The 16,380-nt window shown below is 32.9% G+C and overlaps 1 protein-coding gene across 1 annotated transcript; it reads right to left on the bottom strand.

Annotated features, from left to right (window-relative positions):
- Positions 1-455: 455 nt before the first annotated feature.
- LOC101590986 (olfactory receptor 6C2-like) lies at positions 456-6,246 on the bottom strand. The gene is made up of 2 exons (XM_023708409.1): positions 5,349-6,246; positions 456-511 (listed from the first exon to the last, which is right to left on the bottom strand). Exons 1-2 carry the CDS (start codon positions 6,241-6,243, stop codon positions 456-458), a joined length of 951 nt encoding a protein of 316 aa, XP_023564177.1. The 5' UTR covers positions 6,244-6,246.
- Positions 6,247-16,380: the final 10,134 nt, after the last annotated feature.

Raw genomic sequence — 16,380 nt, forward strand, 5'->3', positions numbered from 1 at the left:
TTGTCTTGTATGTAAAGTACCAAGTATCTGCAAATAGACATAGCTTAATGTCTTCTTTTGTTATTAATGTCCCCTTTATATCTTTTTGTTAGTAAACAGTGAAAAATATATACTGAATTTGCAATCAATATTGCTTTTTAACTGATCTATATATTGAATGTTCAATAAAATTATGGCAGTGTTTTGGGAATGTAATTGATAGATTGATGCTAAAATAAATATGTAAATGCAAAGAAACTAGAATAGCAAGAACAACATTCAAACAGAATGATCTTGGAAAAGTTATATTATTTTATCGCAAAATTTATTATATAACTTTAATGAACAATGGTTTGATGTAAAAATAGTCTAACAACTGGAGGAGATAATTAAGGATGACTCAAAAGAGTCAGTCATTATAAAGAAATATTCTTCAACCATGGTAGAGAAGCAATTTACTGGAGATAACCTTGGAATCATTGGTTCTGAAATGTTAGATCACTGTGTAAGGAAATAATTTTCATGACTAACTCTAACTCAAACTGCATACAAAAGTTTGCTCCAATGAATAACAGAACTAAATACAAAGCATAAAATTATAAAATTTCTAAAAGAAAAATAGAGGGAGACATTTTTGACCTTATGTTAGGATAATATTTCTTGGATAGGAGACTGGAAACATGATCTATAGGATGAATAAATTGCTAACAATGACTTAATTAAAGTTAAAAATTTTTGTTCTTTGAAAAGCACTGCTAAGTTTAAGAAAATTCAAACTGTAGACTGATAATAAATCTTTACAAAATGTATGATAAAATACTTGTGTTATGGGTTCTTAACATAGAAACCAGATCTAAGTCCAAATTAAAATTCAAATATGAGCCTTTTATTACTGGGCCCGGTACTACTTGACCATACTCACACAGGAGAGGACAAATGGCTAGGAGCCTTAGAAGTATAGAGAGGTAGAAACTGCATCTTGTTTGGCAAACAAATTTGTCATTTAACGTAGAACAGTACCTTTAGGGACAGCATGACCATTACTCAGCATACATTTTTTTTTTCTGGGAGCTCTCACTCTATTGATGATTTATCAATGTTACACCAAGCCTTCTTGTGGTCTTACAAGGAAGCAGAGTCACAGAAAGTTGAGCAGAGTAATATTTTATATTTAGTTTTACATTAACTCATCACATTACTTTTACATTAACCCTTTACCCTTGCATTTAAAATATATAAAGAACTTGGTCACTAAACTATAAAGAAGAGGAATGAAAAGAAAGAGGTGGAAGAGAAAGGGAGTCAAAGGGGTTACAATAATGACAGTATGTTATGTTCATGGATATATTTTCCAAAATTAAAGTTGGAGGTGGTGTCTCATACCTGTAATCCTAGTATTTTAAAAGGATCAGGAAGGAGGTTTTCAAGTTCAAGGCAGCTTAGTGATTTAATAAGAACCGGTTAAAAAAAAAGAAAAGAAAGAAAGAACTAAAAGAGGAGAGAAGAGAGGATGAAAGAAAAGGGCTGGAGGTGTTACTCAATGTGATGGACCTGGAATGAATTCTAAGTACCACAAAACATAGACAAAAAATATCAAAAATAAATATACTAAAATTAAATATACTTTTTTTGTATACCTGAAGGATATTGAAGACTGAAACTTGCATGCATCAATAATAAGCTAAGAGTTCAGGGCTAGAAGATGTAGCTCAGTGGCAGAGTGGTTGATATCATGAATGAGGCCATCTTCATTAAGAAAGAAATCTGAGCTCCATCTGGCATCGAGAAGAAAATGAAAAGAAGATAGAAGCTCAACTGCATTAAAAAATACTTTTATTGAGAAAGGAGTAGCAAAGAGATAGTTTCAAAACAGGTTAGTAGGACAGTTACAATAATTAATACACTGCATATTGTTGACTTTGTAGTAGTTTTTTATGAGCAGAATATATTTATTGAGGGAAAGAAAGCTTCTGTCTGAGAGAGGGACAGGAGGGCGGCCCAAGCAGGTTGTTCTCCCGTAGTAGTTATTCATAGTACAAGATGCAGACATGATATCTTGTTTAAACACTATTAGTACAAATCTTTCTTCTCATTGAACTAAGAGAAAGTAGCTGTATATTTATCCTAAGTATTTTGTATATACAGATACAAATATATATATATTTTTTTTTTCACTAAATATGGTCTTTCACTTATATCCCCCTTTTTTATTTACATTTGTCAGACATGGGTATTCCATTGCCATTCATGCTAATGTTTCCAGTAATACCAATAATAAGAAATAGATGTAAAAATTAAGGAAATTTGTCTCAGTTACTTTTCTCTTATTGCTGAGACCAAACACCTGGCACCCAAAGGTAAAGGGGGAAGTCTGATGCATATTCCAAAGATATTGTTTTAACTACTACAAGTATGAATTGATTTCATAGGCTGCAAGATTAAAGTTATCTAGTTTCACACTTACTCATTGTGTTGCTCAGATGAATTTACTTAAACTTATGTGAGTTTCATTCTGTTTTCTGTGAAGTTGGGCACTACGCACTTCATTCTGTCAACAAATACTATTGGCTGCTCTTTATTTTGCAGACAGTGAAATTTTGTAAACTTTTAATAATGATTTAGTAAGAAAATCCATGCCAACTTTTCAGTATCTGGCAAGGAAAAAATGCTCAATAAGTATTTGTTGATACTTATTTTGCAGCTTCATAAAAATGAATTGGTAAATGTTTGTTTTTCATACTCTCAATTAATTTGCCTATTACAGATCAGTGTAGTGTCACAATGAGGGATAAAAACTCTCTCATCCCATAATGTAAAAATCTATTTTTCCTTCTATCACTAGCCATGTGGACTTAATGTATTTGTGAGTAAGAGGAAGATGAGTATAATGGTACCCGTGGCCTATGACTCTTATGAAGAATAAATACGCACCTGCATGTAGAGCTCTAAAAAGTGTCAGATACAGCGTTGTACTCTTTTAAAACTGTTTCATTTTATTACTTTGTCTTAGATTGCCTGATACTTGTGATTCTCTTCCCTCCAGCTCCCCAGTAGCTGGGATTGCAGTTGTATATCACTTTGCCCGACTTTTAAAACTACTTTTTAAAATTGCCTGTTAACTTACATATATGGCATTTCAATTATCTTGCTATGCATTGAAATGACATATCACAGAGAAATTGTATCATCTAAGGCATATATATATTATGTATCCCAATTGTTCTTTGAAAAACATAAAATTTTAACTGAGCATTTTATTTTATTTATTTTTTTAACTGAGCATTTTATTAAAAATATATTTATAAATAAAAAAGAAATTGGCATTTTTCTTTAATAAATACTTTGTATTGAACTTTTGAGAGTTTAATATATTTGAAAGTAAGGCATTCATTATCATTCATTGACTAGATTATATACACATTTGAGAGGGAATTATTTTCTGTTGTAGTAGTTTTAAATACATAGTACAAACAAAATTTTAGTGGGATCAGTGCTTTAGGCAGAGTAGCTTGGTAAAACTGCAAATATGTACCAGCAGGAAGAAAAAAGAAAAAAGGTAGAATGGTCAATTTCTCTACTTCTTGTGGTGGGGAAGGTAAGAAACAGCTTCTTTTTAATCTGAGTTACTTAACTGAGACATAAATGAATGATAGAAATAAGAAGAATAAGGGAAAGAGTGTTTTCCACAGAAATAACCCCAAGTACAAAACCCGTGAGTTACCAAAGAAGACTTCAAATGAGGACAATTAGGCCTGCAATGTAGAAAGGGACTATATTGGTAAGTGAAATAAATCAGATCCACATGTGCAAACATCATATCATCTGGCTAGCATGAAACTTGAAAGGGTATTTAAAATCTGAAAGGTACAATAGATACTGTGAAAGGGAAAGAATTTATCCAATGGGAAGGAAAAATAGGATGAAGAAAAGGATAAATGGAAGAAAGAAAAAAGATATATTTAGATATATATGCAGAATAGTTTGGATAATTGTACTGTAGATTTCTTCTGGTCTTTTTTACATATATTAATTTTATTGAGAAAGAAATAGCATCGAGACAGTTTCAAAACAGGATGGTAGGACAGTTACAATAATTAATACATTGCATAGTGTTGTCTTTGTAGTAGTTATTCATACTACAAGATGAGATATGATATCTAAACACTATTAGTACAAATCTTTCTTCTCATTGCACTAAGAAAGTAGCTGTATATCTATCAAAATATATATTTTCACTACAAAATAGCCCTTCATTTATATTCCACCTTTTTGTTTATTTTTGTCAGAGGTGGGAATTTCATTGCCATTCAAATATTGTAGGTGCATGAATTCAGCAAAGTAATCCAATATAGTCCAGTAGTCTGTAATAGTAGTGGGTTATCCACAGGACTGACAATGTCAAAAGTTGTTGACTTTAGCCTTTTACAGCTCAGTATATTAATATGGCTTTACTTTTTATACCTCATTTTTATACTTTCCTGCTGGATGATTCAGACCAAGATAAACCAAGACCTATATAACACAAAATGCAACTTTTTTTGTCTGACAAGTTCAGTCAGTCAATCCCCTCAGGATTTACCCAGAAACACTGTATAGCAGTTTGTAGATCTTTTGTCTGTGCAAATTGGTCAAGGAATGGCTGTGACTCATCCAGACTGCTGACACTGACAAAAGATCTGGTCCTTGAGAGGAGCAGTTAAGGCTTAATTTTTTCCTTTTTCTTTTGAATTTCTTATGACTTTTTTTTTAACCCAGTACTGGGGATTGAACTCAGGACCTTGCACTTGCCAGGAAAGTGCTTATTGTACTGAGCTATCTCCCTGGCCCCTCATAATTGTTCTGTTTTGTGCTTCCTTTAAACCAATCTTGCACATTTATATCTGGCAATGTAAACAACTAACTTGAAAACAGCATCATGTAATCCAGCAACCATTGTTGAATTCCTATTACTTGTAGTAAAATTTTGTATCATTTTTAATGCTGTTTTTTTCAGTCTTTCAAAAAACTAGTCAGCAACATTTGCAGTAGAAGTAATGAGAACTCTCAATGAATAATTTTCTGAGACATTGTGTTTCATTGATTTGATTTGGATTTATTTTATTTTGCTTTATTTTCAATTTTTATTTGCTAGATTAGAAGTAAATTCATGCTTTACTGTATTCATTTACAAGCTTATTAGAGGAGTGAATTTGCATGAAAAGTATTTGTTCTGGGTGCAAAAAATATTTGAGTAAGTTTACCTGTATAGAGATCAGATCAAGAAGAGACAAAGAGATGTGACATTTAGTATCTTTTGCTTAGTTGACATTTCTCTACTTAAACAATCTCTTCCTTTTTTGAGAGGAGTGCAAATTTTTTGAAAGAATCACTGAAGGCTTGTTTAACTTGCTTGTTCCTCAGAGTGTAAATGAATGGATTCAACACAGGAGCAATGGATGTCATTAGCACTGCTACACCCTTATTAATTACAACAGATTCCTTCACTGAAGGTTTGACATACATGAAGATGCAACTTCCATAGGTGATGGAAACCACAATCATGTGGGAAGAGCATGTGGAAAAGGCCTTTTTTCTTTGCTGGGCAGATGGGAGTCTTACAATGGTGATGATGATTTGTATGTAGGACAGAACGACACACACGAGGGTCAGAATGAAGGTCAGTACAGCACAGACAATCACCAGCTGCTCTATGAGCCATGTGTCTGAGCATGAAATACTCAGGATAGGAGACGCATCACAGAAGAAAAAGTCTACAATATTGGAGTTACAGAATTTCAAATTTAAGAACATAGTGAATGGTGGAAGTATGATCATCAAGCCTGCCAGCCAACAGCAGAACACGAGATTCCTGCAGACCCTTCTGTTCATGATGGTTCCATAATGCAGGGGCTTGCAGATGGCCACATAGCGGTCATAGGACATTATGGCCAGAAGAAAGAATTCTATTACTCCAAAAATATCTATGAAAAACACTTGAATAACACAAACATTGTATGTTATTGACCTATCACCTGTTGCTATGTTGTACAAATATCTAGGAATGCAAGCAGATGTAAATGAAATTTCTAGCAAGGCGAAATTTTGTAGAAAGAAGTACATGGGTGTCTTAAGATGGCAGTCAAACAAAGTGAGAAACATGATGGTCATGTTCCCAGTTATACTTAACATGTAAGTGAAAAATAGAAAAATAAAAATTGGAATCTGAAGGTGAGGGTCATTTGTTAGTCCCAACAGAATGAAGGTTGTTATTGTGTGGTTTTTCATCACTGGCAAGTGAATTTCTTCAGACTTTCTGTAAAATTTAGGGATAGGTTACTTGAACAGAATAACTGAAAGCCCCATAAATATCCTGTAAACAGTGATTGCTAGATACCGGAAAGTCTCTCTCTCTCTCTCTCTCTCTCTCTCTCTCTCTCTCTCTCTCTCTCTCTTTGTATTTTTTAGGGAATGTTCTACAGGGTGTTCAGAGTCTCACTTTTAGATTGAACTCGTAGTGATCCGCTTGTTTACAGCCTCCCAAGAGCTGGGATTTTAGGCAGGCACCACCATGCCCAATCTCAATTGCTTTCTCAGCGTGCCCCAGGGACATGGCAGGCTGGGGATCGAATCCGGGGCTCCTGTGCTTGCTTGCGGGTGCTTTAATCCGCTGAGCTATTTGGCCTGCCCTTTTGGAAAGTAGATAAAAAAAAAAGTCATAGAGTCACATAACTATAATCCCAGCATTTGGGAGGCTGAGACAGAGTGATCAAAAGTTTCAGCCTGGTTTGAGCACCTTATGGAGATCTTGTTTCAAAAAAAAAGTGTTAGCAATATAGTTCAGGGAAAAGAGTCAATCTTTAGCACAACAAAAATAAAACAAAACAAACCCAAATCAATTCATGCAGCAAACAAACCCTAAAATGTTGAAGCTGTCTTCTATTGTGGGTGGACTTCATTCTGAAACTATATATATATATATATTTTTTTTTTCTGGTGAGCAAAACATTATATTATGACAATATTATATTGTATGCTATTGTTACCTTCCATTCTGACCAAGTTTTTGACTGACATCGTCTGTTTATTTTAGCTAGTTGCATCTTGGTTGGTAGCTCTTTTTGCTTTTCTGAGGCATCTATCAATAATATATCTTAAAAGGTCAAGGAACTTGCATATATAAATGTGATAGTTTCCTATGTTATTCTTCTTAATATGGGTCAATATTTTTACATCTTTGTAACTACCTTACATATAATTCCATTCAATCTCCACCCATTGTAATTATTTTGCTAGTTTAAAAATCCCTTTCATTTTTAAATTTTTTTGTGTGTGCAGTACTGGGGATTGAACTCAGGACCGTGTGCTTGCCAGGCATGCACTTATTCTACTGAGATATCTCCCCAGCCCCTAAAAATTCTTATTTCATAATTTTCTTTTTCTCATAAAATATTTTATGAATATACCACAGATTTTGAATCTATTTCCAACACACTCTTATGTATCTGTTTTCTACAATTACCAAGATATGTGCAAAAGCATATTTTTAATAAATGTTATTCTACAACTTAATAATTCTTAGAAAATTAATTTCAAGGACAAGGATATATTTATTGAGAAATTTGTATACATTGGGTTGCCACCTATAAACCTCACAGAACTATTTTCTTTCAAATAATAGTGTAACTTTGTGCCTGCGTTGAACTCATTGAAGCATTTCCCATGTCTGTTTTCTCGATTATTGACATTTTTATTTGATAGAAGTTTGGGTCATATTTATTTTTACTTATAAGATTGTACCACAGAGGAAACATCTACTCAGTTTATGGTCTATAATTCCATCATTGTCTTCTACAGATGAAGACATTTTTCAGTTTTTCTATTTGTGTCTCTTCAAAGAATATTTTAATAGTATTTAAAAATAGGAGCTGAGAACCTTCCTGATTTTGTTTAATGGTCATTCTATAGTTTTGTTCTAGCTATTATTTAATTTTACTAACATATTCAAACATATTTGACTTTTAAGTTGATAACTTGAACATTTCAATTTGTCCTAAAGAGAAGAATGCAATGCAATTTTTAAAAATTTTCCTAAAAATCTTGTTTAAAATTAATTTTATTGAGAAAAATTGCAATGTGACAGCTTCAAAACAGGTTGGTAGGAGAGTTACAACAATTAATACATTGCATATTGTTATCTTTGTAGTAGTCATTCATAGCACAAGATGCAGACATGATATCATGTCCAGACACTATAATTATCATTTTATGAGTAGTTGCCATTTGTTCCTTTAAAGCAATCACTTTCTGAAATAATTGGAGCTGAGTCACCTCTTCATAATATAACTACTACAGTTAAATTCCAAAGCTTATCATTATTGAGAAACAGAGCCAAAGTTTTTTATGAAGGCTTACTACATTTGTAGGAATTATAGGGTTGCTGAGATAACTAAATTGAGATAACTAAAATGGACCCTTTTAACTGAAAAAATTAAAAGGATATTCTTTCAGCCTTCTGACTATTTCCAATCTACTTCTTTTGAACTAGTAGCTTGTAGAACTATTACCTGGTAACATACTTGTTCCTGGATCCTTGCACAATATCCTGGCTTGGGCCAGGGAGATGGCTCAGTGGAATAAGTGCTTCCCTGGCAAGCACAAGGGCCTGAGTTCAATCCTTGGTTCCTGCAAAAGCAAAAGAAAACAATACCCTTGCTCCAAGATATCTTTTATTTATTCCAGTTATTAGTAGCAGCTTTTAAGTGGTATAGTCTAATAGTTGCAATTATTTTTATATATGAAGCACAGTGCAAGGTAGCTGATGTTGTCATTATCAGATAAATTATAGAAAAATTTCATACAAATTTACCAAATATGATATATAATGAAACAGCCATTGTACTTACTCTTGTGAGAGTTTACGGTAGCTTCAGGTGATTCTTAGAGAACAAGATTTCTGAAGGTGAATATGAGGGAAAGAACCTAACAGCAAAGTCTTATATGGGGCTTTTTTGTCTCATGACATGGCCCCAGATTTATACTCTGACTAATTGATCTGAAGAAAGATGTAGAACTTTTCAAGTTTTTTCAACTCTAATACACCAGAAAGATTTTCCAACTAGGAATTTAGGTCCTTTGTTGTGTAGTACTCTTTGGTTCTCTTTTGGTTGAAAATAAAATATCTTGTTAAATATTTTCTTATCTTGGTTTTGACTTTTCTGGAGGTAGTGAAGGTATTTTATACTATTAAGAATTACTTTTAATTTAAGTGATAAGCCTGAAACTAATAAAAAATAAATAAATGAATAGGTCCTTTGAGACCCATATTCAGACATCATTAGTAAATTTTCCTTGTAATGAAAAAATTTCCTTAGAGACACAAAACTACAACTATAACAACTCATGTGGGTCAAGAAATGATTATCCATGACCTATAATTTTTCCTAAACATGAAGCAAAGTTGAAATATTATGAAGGCAATGTACCTACTACTTTAAACAGGAAACAAAACAGAAAAAATATTAAAGAATATAAAGCAAATGTTAATTCTTTCAATATTTGAAATAATAACTAAGTGAATATTTTTGGAACAAAAATAATTTTATTATTTATAGATCTAGTTTAACTTTTTTACAGTTTAACCTAATTATATAAACTATAAGACAACTATAGAGGTACATCATCTTGTACAACAAGTATTTTGGAAGACCTAATTATGGTTTAAATCATTTTTACTAATTTTAAATACCTAAAAAATAGTCTCGATAACTTAAAAACAGCTTTGATGTTGTCATTTGTATTCTTGTATTACTTTTTCACATGTTTATTTGGGATTTTCTTTTTTTCTTTTTTTTTTTTTCTGCAGTACTGGGGATTGAACTCAGGAATCTGCCCTTCTCAGGCAAGCTCTTATTCTATTAAGCTGTATTCCTGGGTCCAGGATTCTTTCTCTCCTTTTATAATCTTCTTGAAAAACAAATATCAATGAGACAGTTGCAAAACAGATTACTAGCACAATTTCAATAATTAATACATTACATGTTTTTGTCTTCTTAGTGGTTATTCATAGTACAAGATGCAGACATGATAGCCTGTCCACAAAAACTATTAAAAAAATCTTTCTATTCATTGAGTTAAGAGAAAGTAGGTATACATCTATCTGAACTATTTTGAATATACTGATACAAAATGGTACTTCATTTGCATCCCCCTTTTTTATCAGCTTTGTCACAAAAGGGTGTTCCATTATCGTTTAAATATTGTAGGTGTGTGAATTCAGCAACATATTCCAATATAGTCCAGTAGTCCATAATAATACTGGGTTATTCACATAGCTGGCAATGTCAGAAGTTGTTAGCTTGAAGCTTTTACATCTCAGCATATTAATGTGGCATTACTTTTTATACTTTGTTTTCATACTTTTTTGCTTGATGATTAAGAACAAGATAATGTAGGACCTATATAACAAGAAATGTAAGTTTTGTATGTGAAAGGTGAGTCAAATCCCCTCAGGATTTAGCCTGAAACTCAGTACCGCTGTTTATAGATACGTTGTCATTGTCACTCATGTGGATGAGTCATGGCCATTGCTTGACAAATTTGTTCTTTTTGAAAGCATGAGAGAATATTTCTCTTCATGTGACTTTCCTTAGGCACCCTCTAAATCATCAATTACTTTCCTCTGTGGCCTGATAATCTCCTTGACCAGAAAACTTGGGACACCACGTTGTTACATGATGTTACAGTACAGGTTCTCCTATGTCTTGAGTCCTCACTCACCTTGAAAGACTAGGGCCAAAACGCTGACTGTCCTTGCAGCCTTTCCTTTTCTCTAATTTTTGGTCTGAAAACTTAGGCCATTAACCCTCCAGAAGAGAAGCTTGTTATTTTCATCTTACAACATAGGCAGTTGAGCTTAACCCCACTGTCTGTCTGAATATCAAACGTCTTAGACATAACATGGAACAGGTATTTTCCATCAAGTATTGATATGTTAAACTTTAAGTCACTACAGACTATGAAGAAAAAATAAACAAAAAAGTTAAAAAATAGAAATAAACCGTTATATATTTTTACATGGAAATTTAGAAATCTAGTCATATACAGCATTGTAGTAGGACAGTTCTATGACTTCTTTTTCTTGTCTTTTGTTTTCATTTATTACCCTCTTTTTATTTATTTATTTATTACTTTTTTATTATCCTCTTTTTTTAAACAAACATTTACTTGACAGACAGTATGGCAGCAATTTTAATATATTTATTAATCTCTTTACTTTTGTCCTCTGAGAAGTGTGTGTTCATCTCAGTTGCCCATTTCTGGATTGGGCCTTTAAATTTTGGGGCCTTAGTGTTTTTTAGTTCTTTATAAGTTCTAGAGAGCAGACCTTTGTCTGAGTGCTTGTTGGTCAAGAGTTTTTCCCAATTTGTGGGTTCTCTTTTCACTTTGTGTTAATTTTTTTGATGTGCAAAACTTCTCAGTAAGACAAGGTCCTAGTTGTTAGTTTTTTCAAGTACTACACATGCGATTTGATTTTTGTTCATGAACTCTTTGCCTACCCCTATGTCTTCAAGAGTTCCTCTTACTTTCTCTTCCTGGAATTTTAGTGTTTCTGTTTTAGTGTTTGATCTTTAATACATTTTGACTTTGGCTTACTGCTTGGTGATAGACATGGGTCAGTTTTAGTTTTTGGCATGTAGAGTGCCAGTTTTTCCAGCACCATTTGTTAAAGAGACTATCTTTCTTTAACTGAGTATGTATGGCCCCTTTGTTGAAGATAAGGTGGCTGAGTGTGTTTGTGGAGGCTCATGTATCTTCTAATCTATTCATTGATCCTCAGGTGTGTTTTGTTGCCAATACCATGCTGATTTTAACACAGTAACTTTGTAGTATAATTTCAAGTCAGGAACTGTTATGCCTCTTGCTTTGTCTTTATTGCCTAGGATTGCCTATGCTATTCTAGGTCTTTTCTGGTTCCAAATCAATTTCAGGAATGATTTCTCTAGCTCTGTGTGGTATGTTGGTGGTAGTTTGGTAGGGATTGCATTCAATCCATACAGCAATTTTGGGAGTATGGCCATCTTCACAATGTTGTTTCTTCCTATCCTGGAGCATGGAATATCTTTCCATTTTCTGAAATCCTCCACAATCTCTTTTTTTAGGGTAGTGTAATTTTCCTTGAAAATATCTTTGACTTCTTTAGTTAGATTAATTCCAAGGTATTTCAGTTTCCTCGGTTGTATTGTAAAATGCATTGTTTCTCTAATTTCCCTCTTAGTGTGTTTATTATCTGTGTAGAGAAATTCTATTGACTTTTGGGTATTGACTTTTTATCCTGCTATGCTACTTATTTTTTGTATCAATTCTAGTAGCTTCTTGATGGAGTCTTTTGGCTCTTTCAAGTAAAGTATCATTATTTGCAAATAATGAAAATTTGTCTTTGTCTTTACCTATTCTTATTCCTTTTATTTGTCTCTCTTGTTTAATAATTTTAGTTAATGATTCCAGAAGTATATTCAATAGGAGTGGTGATAGAGGACATCCTTGTTTCACACCAGATCTGAGAGTAACAAATTTTAGTTTTTCACCATTTGAATATGTTAGCCATTTGGTTGTCATAGATGGCTTTTATCAGATTGAAGTTAGAGGCCATCTATTCCAATTTTCTGTAGGACTTTGAACATGAGTGAATGTTGGACTTTTTTTTCTTCTCCTTCTTCTTTTTCTTTTTATTTGTATTGGTGATTGAACTCAGGCCCTTGCACTTGCCCGGGAAGCACTTATTCCAGTAAGCCATCTCGTTGGCCACTGAGTGATGGATTTTGTCAAACCCTTTTCTGCATTAGTTGAGATGATCATATGGTTTTTAGATTGGATTATATTGATGTTGTGTATCACATTTATAGAGTTGCATATATTGAACCATCCTTGCATTGGATTTTTCTTTTTTCAATCAACACTCGCTATAGAAAGCACACTTAGATGAACTTCTAGAGACTGAGGTTTTTTATATTAAATAAGTAAAATGCCCTCTGAAAGGTTATACCATATGATATAGTCACATCTTTTTCATTGTCTAGCTTTGTAACATGCTTAATTCATTATTTATAACTATTTAATGATAGATTTGTTGTGAAATGTTATGTTATGTTTCTATTCTGTGACTTTATAAAAAATACTATTTTAGAACTTTTTCCTTTAATCTAGGTAGGACTTATGTTATCATATTAATTTATTTTCTTTGTATTTCCTGTTTAATTTATATAACCATACATTTTTACAAGGAATATATTATTTTCCTTTTTCAAAATTTATGTTTTTATTAGCACATATTTGTTATATATTGATAACATTCATGGAAGGGAAGATTTTACCTGTACATCATATATTCTGATTATTTTTTCTCTACTTCTTTTCCCACCATCCAACACCTCCTCCCTTCCCCAATTACATGCTTTGTTTCCAGTTGGTATTCCATTCATTTCTTTCTATGATACTTTCTCTTCCTCTCCTCTCCACTGATTCCCTTCTCATTTGAACGTTTTCTTAGTATTTCCCAATATCTATCATCTATTTTGTTTTCGTTTTTGCTTTTTAAATTTTTATTCATTTTAATTAGAAAAAAATATAAAATAGCAATGAAACAGTTTCAAAACAGGTTAGTAGGACCCTTACAATAGTTAATACATTGCATGTTGTTCTCTTCATAGTAGTTATTCAGAGGGCAAGATGCAAATATGATACCTTGTCTAAACAATATTAATACAAACCTCTCTTCTCATTGAACTAAGAGAAAGTAGCTGATATCTATTCTAACTGTCTTGTATGTGTATATATATATTATATATGATGCATATATCATATATACATTTTGCAACAAAATTGTCCTTTATATCTCCTTTTCTGTTTTGTTTTGTCAGAGATGAGTGTTCCATTGCTGTTAGATAAGCTGTATTTGGAGAAGTCTTTAAAAGGCCTTTTCATAATTAATGCCAGACCAATGATTGTAGGTACTTGAATTCTACAAAGTTACCCAATATAGTCCAATAGTCCATAATGGTAGTGAGTATAACTGGTAATAGTCTGAAGCTGTTGACTTGAGCCTTTTACAGCTCAGCATGTTAATATAGCTTTGCTTTTTATACATCTTGGTTACATTTTTCTGCTGGATGGTTAAGAACAAGTTAAAGCAAGACCTATATAACTTTTGTTATCTGATAAGGTCAGTCAAATTCCCTCAGGATTTACCCTGTAAGCATGTACAGCATCTTGTAGATCTTTTGTCAGTATCAGCCATCTGGATGAGTCATGGTCATTGTTTGGTCAAACAACAACAATGAATTCCAACAACAATTCTAAACTTTAAATGGTTGTTGGAAAAATAGCAGTTTCATTTTGTCTAAAGTATGTCATATTCAGACAGATAATGATGTTAAGCTTAACTGCCTCTGTTATAGCATAATAATGTCCTTAAGCTTCTCTTCTGGACGTTTAACAATTAAAGTTTGAAGACAAAAAATTAGACAGATAGATGGGCTAAAAAGATAGCCAATAGTTTGGCTCTATCCCATCAAGGTCAGTGAGGACTCAGGACATAAGAGAACCTCTGTTGTGACATCCTGTAACTAAGTGGTGTCCCAAATTTTTGGATCAAGGAGATTATGGCGCCACAGAGGAAAGTGATAAATGATACATGATAAATGTATCATTTATCATGATAAATGATAAATGATAAATGATACATGTGCCTGAGGAGGGTCATCTAGATAGAGAAAAAATTCTGTCATCTGTTTTGGTCCTTATACCTTTTTGGTTTTTCACAAAAACAATGTGATATTTAAACATATGTGTCTGATATTTCACCTAGGAATATGATGCTTCCATTTATTTACAAATTTTCCAAGCTTATCTTCATTATGGCAGAGTAGTACTCTGTCTATATAAAAACAACATTTTCTTCATTCATTCATCTATTGACAGGTATCTAAGATGTTCACAAGATTTAGGTATTACAAACTGTTCTACTATAAGCATGGGTACATTGCTGAGGTATGATGCTCTTAAATCTTGCAGGAAGATACCAAGAATTAGAATACCATATCAAATGAAACCTCTAGTAGTAGGTTCTTGAGGATACTTCATATGGATTTACATATTGGTTATACCAATTTACATTCTCAGCAACAGTGGGGAAGGGGTCCTGCTACAATCTCCTCAGTATTTGTTATTGGTTAATTTCCTGATAGCCATTCTAGGTGGAGTGAGATGATATTTCAGTGTTGTTTTAATTTGCATTTCTGGAAGTACAACTGATATTGAATATTATTTCCTTATATTTATTTATATTTCTTCATCATATAAGTGTCTTCATTTTTTTTGGATTGGATCTTTAAATTTGAAGAGTATGATTTTCTGAGTTCTTTATATATTCTAGATATTAGTCCTTTGTCTGAGGAATAGCTCTTAAATTTTTTCCCCATTGTATGAGCTGTCTTCTACTATATTGGTGGCTTTCATAGCCCAGAAGTTTTTAATATGACAAGATTCTGGTCATTGATTCTTTGTAACATTTCCTGTGTAATTAGAGTTTTGTTTATAGTTTATGACTTCAAGTGTTTTACCTATTATTTATTTATTTGATACAGGGCCTTACTAGGCAGTTCAGATCATAGTGACTCTGCTGTTCCAGCTTTCCTAGCACTGAGGTTACAGGCTTGACCATCACACCAGGTTTCAGGGCTGGTTAAGAATGCCCAGAGTTTGGGGGGGTGCACACACTATGTGGTACGAGGCATCAAACCCAGGTCCTTACTTTAGCTAGGCAGGTACTTAAAATCACCCCAGCTGAGTTTTACCTATTTCACTTTCCAGCTGATCAAGTATTTCAGTTTTAATATTTAGATCACGGATGCATTTCAATACCAGCTTAGTGAATTTTGAGAAATATGGGTCTAGGTTTAATCTTTGGCATGTGGAAAACTAGTTTTCTAAGTACCATTTGTTAAAGGGGCTATGGTTCTCCCAGTGATAGTGTTTGGCTCCTTTGTCAAAGATAAGGTAAATGAATGTACTTGGAGTAGTTTCTGTGCTTCGTGAACTGTTTCACTTACCTTTGGTTCTGTTTTTTTAATAGTATCATGTTGGAGTTTTAAAAATCATAGTAGCTTTGTAATATGACTTGAAATTGGGAATTGTGGTGGTCTCTGCTTTGCCTTTGTTGACTACAATTGATTTTGCTACTTAGGTCACTTCAGGTTCCATATAAATTTTAGGATCAACTTCTCTATTTTTGTGAGGTGTCCAGTGTAAACACTCATCAGAAGTAACCTCAAAAGAAAAGACCTTTAATAATTAAGATTCTGTCGACAGTAGTCAACTGTTTTTATTAGCTGCCTGTCATTGCCCAATGGTCTCATGAAATAAGTG

This window comes from Octodon degus, unplaced genomic scaffold (genome assembly GCF_000260255.1).
Source record: "Octodon degus isolate 3935 unplaced genomic scaffold, OctDeg1.0 scaffold00358, whole genome shotgun sequence".
Classification (NCBI taxonomy): Eukaryota; Metazoa; Chordata; class Mammalia; order Rodentia; family Octodontidae; genus Octodon; species Octodon degus.